Here is a 15,247-nt window from a genome sequence, read left to right as displayed (position 1 = left end):
ATTGTTCTTTTCTTTCAGTTCCCGTTTTTATTCCTACAGTATACATAATACGTACAGTATACATTAAAAAAAAAAAAAAATTGCGATTAAAAAAAAAAGGGAGAGCAGATACTGTACTTAGTTCAAGAGATTTGTTGATGCGCATGTAAATTCATATGTAGGATGAAGCACACAACTATTTGGAGGCCCCCCCGCTCTGCCGAGGCCCCAGGCGCGCGCCTCATGCGCCTGTGCGGTAATCCGCCACTGGAAGCTGCTTGCTCTTCAAAGCAAGAAATGGCACCTTGACATAAAATTTTGTGGACATTTCTCACGCGTGTTTCCTTAATAAGGGGATTTACTTTTGAAATCCTTTTTACAGACGCCACAAATTTCTCTCGCAAACATGACATACAAATCCTTTATATATTCTAGAAACCTTGATACAGGTCGCCAAGCAGGACAAATCACCGCTAAGCCAGGAACGGGAGGGAGTAGAACTCCTTAATACGAAGGCGTATATGAAGGCGTCTTAGGAGGGGGAATCTCCACTTTTGGTGACGTCATAAATGCTGCTTTTTGATTGATTGCTGGTTTTGGGTCTACCGCAGGCTGCAGACGCACGTAAAGATCCCGGCCTATAACAGTAATGATCCCATCCTTTGGTTTCATATGGTGGAGGCGAGTTTCAAACTGGGTGTGCCGAAGGAAATTACAAATTCGTCAACCAAATACAATTACGTTGTTTCCGCTCTGCCTCCAGAAATTGCAGGACTCATTCGCGATGTCATTCTCAATCCAAACGACGAGGATCCATTTCAACATCTAAAAACCGAACTCATAAAAAGAACGAGCGACAGTTCGACACAAGAAATCAGGAAATTACTGGCAGGTGAAGAATTAGGTGACAGACGACCATCCGAGTTACTCCGCTCCATGAAACGCCTTGCGGAGCCACACAACGTTCCTGATGAACTTCTAGATCCGTTGTTTGAGCAACGCCTTCCTTCACACGTACAATCCATCTTGGCTGCCGTTGTGCTATTCTCCTTGGATGAACGAGCTGAAGTAGCCGATCGTGTGATGGAAGTAAATCAGTACAATGTTGCACCAATAGCCAGTAATCCCTCTGCATCCTCTCAAACGGTAAGTTCCTCGGCAAATTTTTTAATTGCCGAAATTAGGAAGTTATCGGATCGTATTGAAGCGCTAGGCAGAAGGCCTAATTTTCGATACAAAGGCAGACGTAATTTTAGGTGTAGAAGTATAAGTCGCAGTCGAGAAAACAATCAGTTTTGTTTCTATCACAGAAAATTTCGCCAAAATGCCCGAAAATGTGAACAACCGTGTACTTACAATAATTCGGGAAACGCGGAAAGCAAAGTGTAGAGGCGGCATTCACTTTGCCCACAAAATCCCGTCGCCTTTTTGTAACAGATAAAAAGACGAACATAAATTTTCTTATAGATACAGGATCTGACGTTTCGCTTATTACGGCGAACTCTGTCGAAACTAGTGTTATTCACTTTACATGCAGCAAATGCATCTAATATTAATGTATATCGACAAAAACTTCTCACAATTGATTTGAATTTATGAAGAAAATTCCAATGGCATTTTTAGTAGTAAATGTATCCACGCCAATAATAGGCGCAGATTTTCTTTTCAATTTCGGTCTTACTCCTGATCTAAAATTAAGAAAAATATTTGATTCGGTAACCAATTTATCATCTATAGCAAAAATTCAATCAGCATCAATCCACTCAATCAAGCTGATTACAGGCGACACTCAATATCATCAGTTACTTAAAGAATTTCCTGAGATAACAAAACCACCACGTGCAAATGTAGAACTAAAGCATAACATTGTGCACCATATCAAAACAATCGGTCAACCGGTGTTTGCAAAACCACGACGACTTGCATCAGATCGTTTACGTGCCGCAAAAGATGAATTCCAGCAAATGATTAATTTAGGCCATATGCGCCCTTCAAAAAGTCCTTACGCTTCTCCGCTACATATTGTACCAAAAAAAGATTGCACAGACTGGAGAATAGTCGGTGATTATCGCGCACTAAATGCGCAAACAGTGAAAGACAGGTATAGTGTCCCTAATATTATGGATTTCACTGCAGAACTGCATGGAAAAAAATATTTTCGCATGTTTATTTGATTAAAGCATATCATCAAATACCCATTCATTCAGATGATATTCATAAAACTGCCATAACTACTCCTTTTGGCCCGTACGAAAGTACAAGAATGCAATTTGGACTATGCAATGCAGCCGCAACATTTCAACGATTCATTGATGATGTTATTCGCGGTTTGCCTTTTGCCTATGCATTTCTGGATGATATTCTGATTGCTTCAGAATCAGAGGAGGAACATCTCAAACACCTGCGTGAAGTTTTCGATAGGCTAAATCATTATGGTTTAAGTCTTAAACCATCGAAATGCATCTTCGGTGTTTCTAACATTAATTTTTTAGGCTTTAACGTTTTAGAAAAGGGAATTAAACCACTTTCAGATCGCGTTAAAGTAATACACGATTTTCCTCGTCCAGAAACTGTAACACAATTACGCAGATTTTTAGGCCTATTTAATTTCTCTAGGAGATTCGTGCCTGAAGCAGCGGAAATATTAATTCCATTAGTTAAATTTCTACAAGGTCGACAAAATAAAAAGAAATCAAAATTAACAAAATCATGCAATCAAGCCGATAAACTACAGTGGAACCCTGAGGCTGAAACTGCTTTTCACGATGCAAAACAAGCATTGGCTCAAGCCACTTTGCTGCAGCATCCAAAGGCAGGTGCACAACTTTGTATCACAGTTGACGTCTCTGATAACGCTGTTGGTGGCACATTAATGCAATATACTGACCACGCATAGGTACCAATAGCATTTCTTTCTCTTAAATTATCAGACACCCAAAAGAAATAGCCAACCTATGATAGAGAATTATTTGCAATTTATACTACCATAAGAAAATTTCGTTACATGTTAGAAGGCAGAAATTTTTCAATTTTTACAGATCAAAAGCCATTAATTTTTGCTTTCAAACAAAAACCAGAAAAATTCTCTCCAAGACAATTTCGCCAACTTGATTTTATATCTCAGTTTTCAACTGATATAAGATATAAAAAGAGAACTGACAATGTTGTAGCTGATGCATTAAGTCGAATTGAGGTAGATTCAGTTTCATCAGCACCAGATTTAGATTTCAGAGAATTTGCTAAAATTCAATCAACTGATCCTGAAATCCAAAATTACCTAAAAGGAAACACTTCACTAAAATTAGAAATTATACCATTTCCCCTAGCTGATACAAATATTTATATGCGACATGTCAACAGGTATAGCTAGACCATTCGTACCTGAATCTCAACGCGAAACAATTTTTATTTATTTTCATAACCTTTCCCATCCAGGAGCTTCAGCCACAAGTAAACTGATATCTGCCCCATATGCAGAAATCTGTTAAGCTATTAGTGCAACAGTGTCACAATGCCAAAGGTCCAAAATCCAACGCCACACAAGAGTACAACTAGGAACTTTTGCAACTCCAGATACACGTTTCTCACACCTGCATATCGATATCATAGGACTCCTTCCTATGTCACAAGGAATGCAATATTGTCTCACCATCATAGACAGATACAGTCGATGGCCTGAAATTGTCCCAATTCCCAACATCAACGCCGAAACAGTGTGCAAAGCACTATTTACGGGGTGGATTAGCAGATTTGGTTGTCCTTCTACTATCACTACGGACCAAGGGAGGCAATTTAAATGAAATCTATTTAAGGAACTCAATCATTTTCTTGGCACAAATCGAATTCGCTCTACAGCTTTTCACCCAAGATCCAATGGAGTGATTGAGAGATTCCACCGTCATTTAAAATCGGCAATCAAAGCTCACGAGAATCAAAACTGGACTGATACACTACCCATAGTGCTATTAGGTATCAGAACAGCAATAAAACCAGATATCGGAGCAAGTGCATCAGAACTTGTGTACGGTACTTCATTACGTCTACCAGCTGATATTCTCACAGACTCTTCAAAGCCATTAGCAACATATTCTCCGAATTTCGTGACGGAACTCAAAGAAAAGATGCGTTCATTAAAGCCTGTGCCTACATCAGCACATGGTCAAACAGCTATGTAGGTCCATTCATCTCTGAAAGATTGCACACACGTATTCTTGCGAGTAGATACTGTGCGTCCACCACTATCGCAGCCTTGCACGGGACCCACATAAAGTGATCAATAGAGATGACAAGACAGTGACTATCAAACTTCCGAACCGAACAGTCAAAGTGTCAATTGATCGCGTAAAACCTGCATTTGTGGAAAAGAAAAATTCAGACACAACAACAAAACATTCTGAACCTGCAACACCATCAGTACAGTCGGAACTTGCAACATCATCAGTACAGTCTGAACTTGCAATAGCAGAACAGTCTGAACAATCAGTTGCAAAAAGTACAACTCGATATGGACGAAAAGTTCATTTTCCTAAAAGATATGTTGCTACATTTGCAGTAATCAATGGCGCGCAACTATATATAATCAATCTATGTGTATCAATTTTTTATTATGCATACAAAATTTTTTGTTCCATCCTTTTTTTTTTTTATATATATAATTCTTGGTATATATATATATATATATATATATTTAGCTTCACATGTACACACATAATGCAAATCATCTTTCGTAACCAATTCAAAGAAAAAATACTGTATTTTATGTTACTCTCATATACGTATATTTGCAGAAATTTCATGTATCGTTCGCCCTACTCACTGGGCGGATACTCTGTAGCGATACTATTGTATAGCAACCAATAATCCAGCAGATGGCGTTAGTCATCCGTAATTGTCGCTGTGAATGCTGCGACTGCATACTTATATATGTATATGTGTAATACCAACAAAGAGAGTCGAGACGTCGGAATGTCCGGATGTGTTCATACTCGACTGCGATGTAAATAGTAATTTAATAGTAATTAAATTTAATTTAATAGTAATTTTAATAGTAATAGATTTATATAATAAAGTATTTTAAATCAACATGTACAATATAGTGAATCCTTACACTATAACTTATTGGTGTGCATTGTATGCATTGCTATATTATCGATGGTCGTGCATTGCTTATTGTGCTGTATTGCAGATTGTGGTCCACTGCAATTAGTGGTGCATTGCTGATTGTGGTCCAATGCAATTAGTGGTGCATTGCTGATTGTGGTCCAATGCAATTAGTGGTGCATTGCTGATTGTGGTCCAATGCAATTAGTGGTGCATTGCTGATTGTAATGCATTGCTGATTGTAATGCATTGCTTACTGTATTACTGATTGTAAAGCATTGCTTGCTGTATTACTGATTGTAATGCATTGCTTGCTGTATTACTGATTGTAATGTAGTGCTTATTGCGTATTGTGGTACATTGCGTATTGTGCTGTAATGCTTATTCCGGTGCACTGCAAATAGTGGTGCATTTACACTGGCGGAAATAAAATCCCAACACCAAGAAGGAGTTGTACTAGATAAACGAAATTTGGGAGGCGTGTTTGCACATCTCAAAGATGACGCTCATTCAAATTTCGCACTAGACAAATAAGAGTGGCACTCGTTGTGCCACTATGATCATGCAACTCACGTTTGCTTTGGTTTCTTTGGGGGAGTGCTGTATTGTGCTCATTGTAAAATAGCGATATTGCAAAAGTATTGTAAGAAGCAGGTTTTGGCCTTTATATGCCATATGTCATGTATAATTTAGTTGAGTAGTTTTGGAGCAAAAAAACCACCATTTAGTACTTGGCGTGAATGGCAAGCATACTTTTCATATTACTTTCTCACTTTAATAAAACGCTATTGATAACTTTTTTGATTACTCGGGTCGTGTCCCAAGCCAAATAATTAGCTGATAATAAACTAAAGTGTACCGCTAAAACTTTTGTATACAAGTAACAGAAAATTTTCATGATAAATTATGAACAAAAAAAATATATTTTGTTTATGTTCGTACCAGCTAGACGTGGGCTGCATCATATCATTCGGTTGATTTCCTACGCAGTGGTCAATGAATTTCAGTCCTGTAGATGGCCTAAATAAGAAATAGAGTAACGATTAATACAATGTGAATTCTTATAAAAGATATATTCATGTATTTTACACCAGTTTAATTGATTTTTATTCTAAGCATGTGTCCGAAGAAAAGTATCCAGAAATACGCAAACACATACATGTTCATGTCTTCTATATTTGGCAGCACTTACATATGTGAACAGTTGTTTAGCGGAATGAAGAATACAAAATCAAAAACTAGAACACGTTTGACTGATCGGCATTTGGAGGATACTTTACGAATAGCAATAACACAAATTTCACCTAACGTTGAAGCTTTAAGCAAGGAAAAACAATGTCAAGTTTCGCATTAATTTAGGAATCACATCCACTCGCATTCGTAATATAAGTACCCAAAGACTTTTTTTGTATTTGGTACGTAATTAATTCCACATATACATGCATAAACAAAAATCATCTATTTTCATTCTGTTTCATACAATATAAAAAATACCTAAAATAATTTGTCTTACCCCAATTCAGTTAAATTTTTTAAAACGAAAATGCTACATAATGGAATCATAAAATATGTAGTACGTGACGCATTTTAATTTGTCGTATCTGAGCGTACGTAGGATCAACCTTTGGCGGGGGAGTGGGACACACTGAGATTGATTGGAGGTACAAGATATATATCTCTGAGAAAAATTTAGATTTACCAACTTTCAAAAGCATTTTCAAGTAACAGAAATGTATTAATATAGCAAAAAAGGCATTTTTTGACACTGCAATTTGAAATACTTTTTTAAATCATTCAAAATTAATATTTGTTGAAATTAATTGAATTGAATGTTTAAATTGTTTTAAATATTTTAAATTTATATTTTTTGATCGTAACTCATTAACGGTGTAGGGGGCAACCCCCCCCCCCCCTGCGGAACGCGACAAATTTTTTATGTGGCCCTCGAGTGTAAAACGTTGAGACCCTTACCTTAAACAAAACAGGGGATCCTTGACAAAAATTATGAGAAAGTGGGGAGGGATGTGGAAGCACTACAGTAATGTTAGCTGTATCGGCCCCTAAAGGCTATCAATTGCAATTTCAACTGAGATTTTTATTTCTGAATCAATTCTGTGGGTGCTGCCCCGTTCTACAAAAGAGAGTGGGTGCTCGAGCAGCTCCGGATCCGACACCACTGCATCTCCAGATGTCATACAAGTCACCAGAGATGCTTTCGGGCAGCAACGATTGGGAGAGTGGAATTGGAGGTCGAGTGGCAAGGGTGACCGTTTTGTGACAATTTGTCACAATGAAGTCAAGAACAAGTCAATTGCGATTTTAAGAAAGTATTAAAATAAAATTTCGAGATTATCGTTTTTTACTAGTCTTTTTTGGAAGGCACCTTTTGTTTTTTGTCATAAGAATTGTTCTCCCGAGTCAAGTATGGGAAACGTATCCACGCGATTTTTATTTGTGGGGGGAGGGGTTGCAATACAAGTTTATGCCTATGTTCGATGCACGAGATCATATGAATTCTCCGTTCATTCCTGCGAATGGTCATGAGTATGATTTCGTAATTTCAATGCTTTGTAATGTTAAATCAGCGTAGAAATTTAGAAAAAAGTTAAAACGTTGAGTTTTAAACAGATGGCGTATAGGCGAGCACTGGAAGTTCGAAACACAATTCCTAAATTTGACTTTATAATTTGAATGACTTTTTTTTTTTGTCTTGAGTGAAAATTACCGGTGGCTTATACGAGGCAGCAGTTTATTTACCGGGACTGATGGTATCTTGAGATCAAGTAACATAATACAAAAGTCTAGAGCTTACAGATTTTTTAAGCTTTCATCCTCGTATATGGGTTTCTTGTATCCTGGTAAAAACAGACCCTTGAAAGAACCACGCTCAACGAACGTATGAGTCGTATCACCAAACTGAAATAAACAAATCGTAAAGATTACTGTACATGTACACTGTGTCTTCCTCTTCAAAAATAGCCATTAAACTCGAGCTGTTTTGCTTGAAGTGTTTACCCACCGTTTGTACTACTGCAAAACGAATTTTTCCACCATCATCATTTTCTTCCCATATGTCTCGGACGATTTTCGCTCCACGTTCCCGTGCTCTCTAACAAGAAAATGATAGAAATATTGTAACGGAACAAAATATTTGTTGAATTAATGTAATTTTTGGATGGAGTTGAAATACTCTCTGAACATTTGACAAAAATTAATTCAGTTTATTAGCTCTGCCTGAGCATCGAATTATGATTATTATAATAAAAAGTCTCGATAATCTGAGGGAAATGAGACCGAGATCACCTCGAATTACCGAAAACTCGGACTACCCAAATGTAACTGAAAACAATATAAGTGGTGGCTCTCTTACCTCTTTTGCACTTAATTCAACTACCTAATTCCTTACACAACTGCCGAGACCAGGGACGTCTTTTTAAGGGAGGCTGACTGACTTCAGTCCTGGGGACTTAACATCCACGCCATCAACATACATAAACAGTAAACCATCCCGATCTATCACCTAAGCAATTTACTATCGATTGTCATTCAAGGCAGGATGGTTAACGCGTTTAAGCACTAGATAAATCACAAAGCATACAATATAATATGATGCAAATATATAAAAAAATAACAGAATAACAATATTTTTTTACAATTACTATATAAAAATCAAAAAAACATTTACATATTTCTACATATTTCAACAATTTAATAACAAAAATAGGCAGCCACACCATCATGCTGCAACTAAATCTCCTATAAAGGATCGGGGAGGGGGGGTCCACGAAAGAATCCCACGAAGATCAAGACTCCTAAAAACCGAAATTATGGAATAAAATGAAAAAAAATCGTGCGTGACGAAAATGTGCGAGATTTTGAGAATGAATTTTAAAAAATTTTAGTGCCTCGGATTAGAACCTCGAAGTTCGACACTCGAATTATCGAAATTCTACGTACAGTAGAACCTCTCAATAACGGTCACCGATGATACCAAAAATTTGGTTGGCTAACGGGGAGTGTCTGCTAATGGGAATTTGGTGATATGCAGTATATATGTTACTCTAAAAGTGATACCCGATAATTATGCACAGTTATCTTATCGAAAAAATAATTTTGTGTTCTAGTAATTTCACTCTTCTCAAAATTTTTGAGATTAATTGAATTTAACTTCAGAGAAGTTAACTATAAAAAAAATTGTCTATTTTCACTCCTCAACGAAATTTGGAGAAATGAAGCTGAATTTTGATTGGTAAATCCTGCATCGAGATGCGTATAGGCCAGTGTTTCCCAAACTTATTCAGCCCATCGCCCCCTTTTCAAACACAACATTTCTCATGCCCCCCCCGGAAGTGATGTTAAAAATACGCGTAAAAAAATTGAAAGATGCAGTGACGAATTTTCAATTTTTTCCCATCAATGTTTTCCTGTAACCGGATAGTATAAAAAGGGTTAAAAATTCGAAAATAATTACGGTAAAGTTTTAAAAGATTACCGTAAACTTCATTACAAAACATAAAAAAATTAAATTTGTGAATTATGAAATTATAATTCATAAAATAGATGCACATATTTACATTGATTGCAATCAGAATAATATTCGCATCATACTTAAAAAATACATTTTATCTATTAATAATAAAATCATTTTTTAAAAACACAGACAACTACAATTGTTGCTTAGTTTTAATATAAGCTTATAAAAATAATTTTATTATTAATAGATATTTTCCAAATGTGATGACTGTCGCCTAGCTTTACTGATTCAGCATTCTCAAATCCTCACAATTGAATATCTGAAGGTGATTTAGATTTTTTTGAAAGATTTGTGACTTCATTGAAACGTCTTGCACCTGAAAAATTTTGAGCTACATTAGACCCTCTCAATAACGAACACTCACGAGACTGAAAATTTTCTCCGCTAACGGGGAATGCCTGTTAATGGATAGTAAAATAATCAGTCGCATATCCAGAATTTCGTTGACGTAATTCAAAAAGTGTTCGGTAACCGGAGGTGTCCACTAATGGGGAGTGTCCGTTATGGGAGATTCCACTGTATATCCCATTAATTCCAGGTTCAGTATTTGCTTTTGCGACCAGAACAATTAATAGTCATCCTCAAATTTGAACTTCGGGCTAATTAATGCTATTTCTGTCAATTTTTCTTGGCAAATGATTGTTTTTATTTTATTTTTTTCTCAATTCATTGCTTCTATCGTGGTTTTTCTAGTGTTCATCGTATATATTTTTCTTTTTCTCGTTTTGGTCAACTAATTAGTTTCTGGGGTGTCTCTATACATAGGTGTGGATCCTTCAAATACTGCATTGTTTTCTTCCAATGAATACCATCAATCATTGAATTCTCTATGCTCTAAAATGTTTTTCCCCATGGAGACACTGAATGACTTACCTTCTATATAAGCGGAGGATAATCTCTGGGTTTCGGACATCGGTTCCAAGAACATTATTCAAAATCTATCTGGATCAAATTTACAGTTCACCGTCAAGATTGTTGGAAATACGACCATTCCAAAATCAAAGCCCAAGGAATTATGTATATGCCTTGAACAAAAATTCCTGAATGCAAATCTCATTGATGAAATCCGATTCGCAAGAAATGGTGACTTGCCTCTCCCTTCGGCATCACCTGAAGTTGCATTGGAGGACCTATCGCTGTCTTCTATTGGAAATATTAGGGTCAGAGTGACTACTTGCCGACACATTATCTTCAAAAATGCTTCTGAGAGATATCCCATGTTCTGAAAAGCTGAGTGATGTGGCTTTGAAGGTGATGGACAATGGTTTGGTATCATTATACATTAGACGATTTGTGAAAAATAAAATACCCACAAACACGTTGTTAATCACCATCTTGGTCCATTCCTGCTGATCTCAAATTGTGGCTTCAAATTCCCCAAGAATTTATTGAAAAACCAAGCCAATCACTCTATGCTTCATATTTACACATCGCACCAAATTGTCCAGTTACCAGCACTATCTGTAGGACCTGTGGTGATCATGATACAGAATCGTGCTCAAATGCTCCTAAATGTATAAACTGCGTTCGTAGGTCATGATCCCATGGACAAGTGCCTAAAATTTCTTAGAGAGGCGGAAATAATCAAGTACAAAACAGTAAAGCGGATTCCAATTCACCAAAAAAGCTCGCAAATTTTTCAAAGATAAATTGCCAACTTTTGCTGACAGAGTAAGTGTAAATTGTGTGCCTTCACCCATCACCAACTTAAAAATCGATATCCAAAATTTGGTCCGAAAAGAATAACTGAATACGTGAAAATTTCTATGCACGAACTATGCACGCACTGAAGCTATTCAGTCAATTGTTCCAGACCTGGTATCTCAAGCTGTACCACTAATGTCATCTGAACTTAACAGCCGAGATGTGAACTTAATCACATCTGCATTTACCAGTGAGCTTCCCCAGTAGAAAAATAAATTGCAAGTTCCTCCCCTTTTCAAAGGAGGCTTCTGCTTAGCAGCCACTGCTAGAAACCTCGTAGCCGGCCAACTTGTCGCGCTCAACTCGTCGCGCCTCAATTTGTCGCGCTCAACTCGTCGCGCCTCAATTTGTCGCGCTCAACTCGTCGCGCCTCAATTTGTCGCGCTCAACTCGTCGCGCCTCAATTTGTCGCGATACAAATTCGTCGCAGTGCCAATTCGTCGCGGTACAAGTTTGTCGCAGTATCAATTCGTCGCGGTACAAATTTGTCGCAGCTCCAATTCGTCGCGATACAAATTTGTCGCAGTGTCAATTCGTCGCAATACAAATTTGTCGCAGTGTCAATTCGTCGCGATACAAATTCGTCGCAGCTCCAATTCGTAGCTGTACAAGTTTTCAGCCGTGTCAATTCGTCGTGACGTCAATTTATATATTACAGCGCAGAATCAATTCGTCGAACCGTCGATTCTTCACTGTACATGTTCCACGCGAGCTTGTATGTAGGTTTTTGTCTTACACGTGAAATAAAAACATGAACAAAAGTGTATACGCAGTTAACTGAAAATAATTAATTTTTGTCAATGCAGAAAGGTCATCGAAATTAAAATTACAATATCAATTACATTTAAAAATTTAACTGCATATAAAAGTTTAATTACGTTTGAAAATTATCGTTGAAAAGCCTATCTTTAACGGTAAATTTCTATCTGACCCATGGGCTCGAGAGTTTCTCCCGCCCCCCCCCCCTTCAAGAGTCACCAACATTTACCATTACAGTATCTCCATAAGAACCTGAAATATTTAATTAATTAATAATTAAATTAAATTAATATTTAATTTTCACCGTATAAGCCGCACTTCCCGCTTTTGTTGGGATTTCACACAGCGAAGGGAGTTGGGCGCAGATCAAGGATGGAAATGTACAGTGCTTATGAATGACGATTCGATGAAGTTTTCATAATGCCCACAGGATGAGCACCGACAAAGGCAATGTAATCACCAATAAGAAAGATGACTATGGGTCAGTCGCATAGATACAATTTAACCATTAATCTTATGTTTATAATCAGTAGCATATTTTTGGCTGGCTTGTTTGAATATTTTCACAAAGTTTTCATTAGCATCTAAGCTTTTGGAACAAGGTTGGTGTGCTTGGTCTATATATTTCTGTTGGCATAAACATGGAATATTGCAAAAAATAAAATAAATTGCAAGTTCCTCCCCTTTTCAAAGGAGGCTTCTGCTTAGCAGCCACTGCTAGAAACCTCGTAGCCGGTCAATTTGTCGCACTCAACTTGTCGCGATACAAATTCGTCGCAGTGCCAATTCGTCGCGGTACAAGTTTGTCGCAGTATCAATTCGTCGCGGTACAAATTTGTCCAAAACGTTTGTTCCCAAACGTGGAAATGATATGTTGGTTTACGTGTGTGTTTAAAAGTTTTTTCCCCCATAATTCATGTTCCGAAATTATAAAAACTTTTAATGCAATTCAAAATTAATTAGACTATTGTTAATTTTCTTTATTTGAGTTTTTTGTTGTATCTTAAAGAGAGTTACAGGTTATACGGATGACAAAAAATAATGTAGTACTTTTTAAAATTAAATTGTTTGAATTCAATTTAAATTGCAATAAATTGAAATCTTCTACGTATCTTTAAAACAATAGAAAAAAATTATGGTAGTTCAAAATACCATCACGTATTATTCTATAAATCATCATCGGGTTTTTACTGCGATATTCACGTACATATGTGTAAATAAAATGATACTCAAAGCACTGAAAATAAATAAAGGTTTAGATATTGTGGAGTGTTTATATGTACGATACGAATTGTTTTTAAAATTAAAATTATCCTAATAAATGTAGGCTATAATCAGAGGCGGATTTATAGTTTTCCCACCTGTGGGCTATTCAAACCTTGCCTTCCTTCTTCCTTTCTAATTCATGTTCTTGATCACCAATTACTTAATTTTGGTCACGTCCTTTCACTTGAACTTGTCATCTTGGGATAAAGCCCGCATACCCCCTCCCCACCTAGGAAATATACCTCTGAATATAATAATCTTACATTGTCTTTTAATGTTAATTCACTTGTATTGTAAGAAGAAATTTTTACTAATCGTTGACTGGAGCCGTAGACCAAGCACACCAGCCTTGTATCAAAAGCTTAGACGCTAATGAAAACTACTGTATGTGAAAATATTCAAACAAGCCAGCCAAAGATATGCGACTGATTATAAACATAAGATTAATGGTTATATTGTATCTATGCGACTGACCCATAGTCATCTTTCTTATTGGTGATTACATTCAGAGTCTTTTAAAAGGCGCGAACTAAGCAAGTTATCAATTGCGACGCTCCGTGCTTATATTCCTGGAATTCATCTTTTCATTATTTTGCAGTGTGTCAATCCTTGGATTCTTTATGTGCCCTTCTACATCCGCATGTCCGCTACACCCTGGTGAAAACCGCTAGTGAATCGAACGGCTACTTCGGAAGATACGACCATCGCGGTGAACACCTTCCTCTTCGCAATGTTACAGCATAGCGACTTCTTCGGGGCCTTCATCTAGTACCTTCTCGCTGCTTTTTGAGTTTGATTCTTATTATTTTTCTTTTATTAGTCGCTCTTAATTATCACTTGCTTGAAATATCATAGAAATATATCGATTTTGTGTGATTTTTGAATATTTTCCCGTTTTTGGAACGATTCGCCATATCTAGCAAAGATAAGAGATGTCTTTATATTGATGGACCTTGTATATTCGGTAATACCGAGCTGAAATTATTAAATTTATTCCCTGATCAGCTTTACAATGCCTTTCAATAATTCTATTGCCAGATTTATATATAAATGATTATTTGAGCCTATTTTTCATCTTCAGCAAATTATCTAGAATAAGCTTCGATTTTACAACGAGACTAACGGATTTGAGATTCTATCACAGCTACATCTTTCCTTTTTATAGATTTGAATAGATTATATATTTCTGAAAACTTTGATATATTTTATATTCAATTCGACCAATTAGTTATCAAAATATCCCCGATTTTACGATTTTTTATAATACGGTGTACATTAACATTAAGGATGAGCTGTATACAATGGCTTGAGTACAAGATCAATCTACTCTCCTTTACGCTACTTTATTCCTTTCAATAAACTATTTTTCATATTTCTATATATATATATAGGCGTCAATCTCTGTCTCCGAACTCTGACATCTTACATATATTTCTTCTTGAGCTTAGAACTCTAAATCCTGCGAATCAGTTTTTTCCCCTATGTTTCTGTGTCCAATTAATTTTCTGATTCGTTGTGATTAGCTCATTGTATTTAACTATTGTATCAATCATGTCTATCACGTCCAAAACGATCGACATACCGCAAGTGGACAGAGAAATCTTAGAAGATCTGTTCAAAGACATCTCTCCAGTTGCCGGATCCTCTCCTACACAAGAGTCGCAGCCTCCTAAGCAGCATACTCAACAGGATCCAGCACCTCGTTACGCTACGACTCATGTGGACCCCCAGATGACGACGACACCAGTTACTGCATGCCAAAACATTACCTCATCCCGAAACAATAGCCAAAACCTCGGGAAAGACAGCTGTACGGAGCATCCATCCTTCATATATATCGACCGCCCAAAAAGAAGCCATTGTCACTCTTCTAAGAAGCAGAAAAATAAGGAAACCGCATACAGC

General features: G+C 36.8%; 1 protein-coding gene across 2 annotated transcripts in view; it reads right to left on the bottom strand.

Annotated features, from left to right (window-relative positions):
- Hpd (4-hydroxyphenylpyruvate dioxygenase) overlaps positions 1–15,247 on the bottom strand; it is a 489,423-nt gene that overhangs the window by 137,087 nt on the left and 337,089 nt on the right. For both annotated transcript variants that reach the window (XM_089244272.1, XM_089244273.1), the window contains exons 6-8: positions 8,099–8,188; positions 7,892–7,995; positions 6,022–6,099 (exon numbers count right to left, since the gene is read on the bottom strand). In XM_089244272.1, coding sequence (XP_089100398.1) covers positions 6,022–6,099; positions 7,892–7,995; positions 8,099–8,188 — 272 coding nt within the window. The remainder of the gene's footprint in view (positions 1–6,021; positions 6,100–7,891; positions 7,996–8,098; positions 8,189–15,247) is intronic.

This window comes from Pholcus phalangioides, unplaced genomic scaffold, assembly GCF_987345545.1.
Source record: "Pholcus phalangioides strain wild (caught in Gottingen) unplaced genomic scaffold, Ppha-v1.0 ptg000015l_1, whole genome shotgun sequence".
Lineage (NCBI taxonomy): Eukaryota > Metazoa > Arthropoda > Arachnida > Araneae > Pholcidae > Pholcus > Pholcus phalangioides.
The sequence above is the reverse complement of the archived record's forward strand: the minus strand, read 5'-3'. Positions and strand labels throughout refer to the sequence as shown.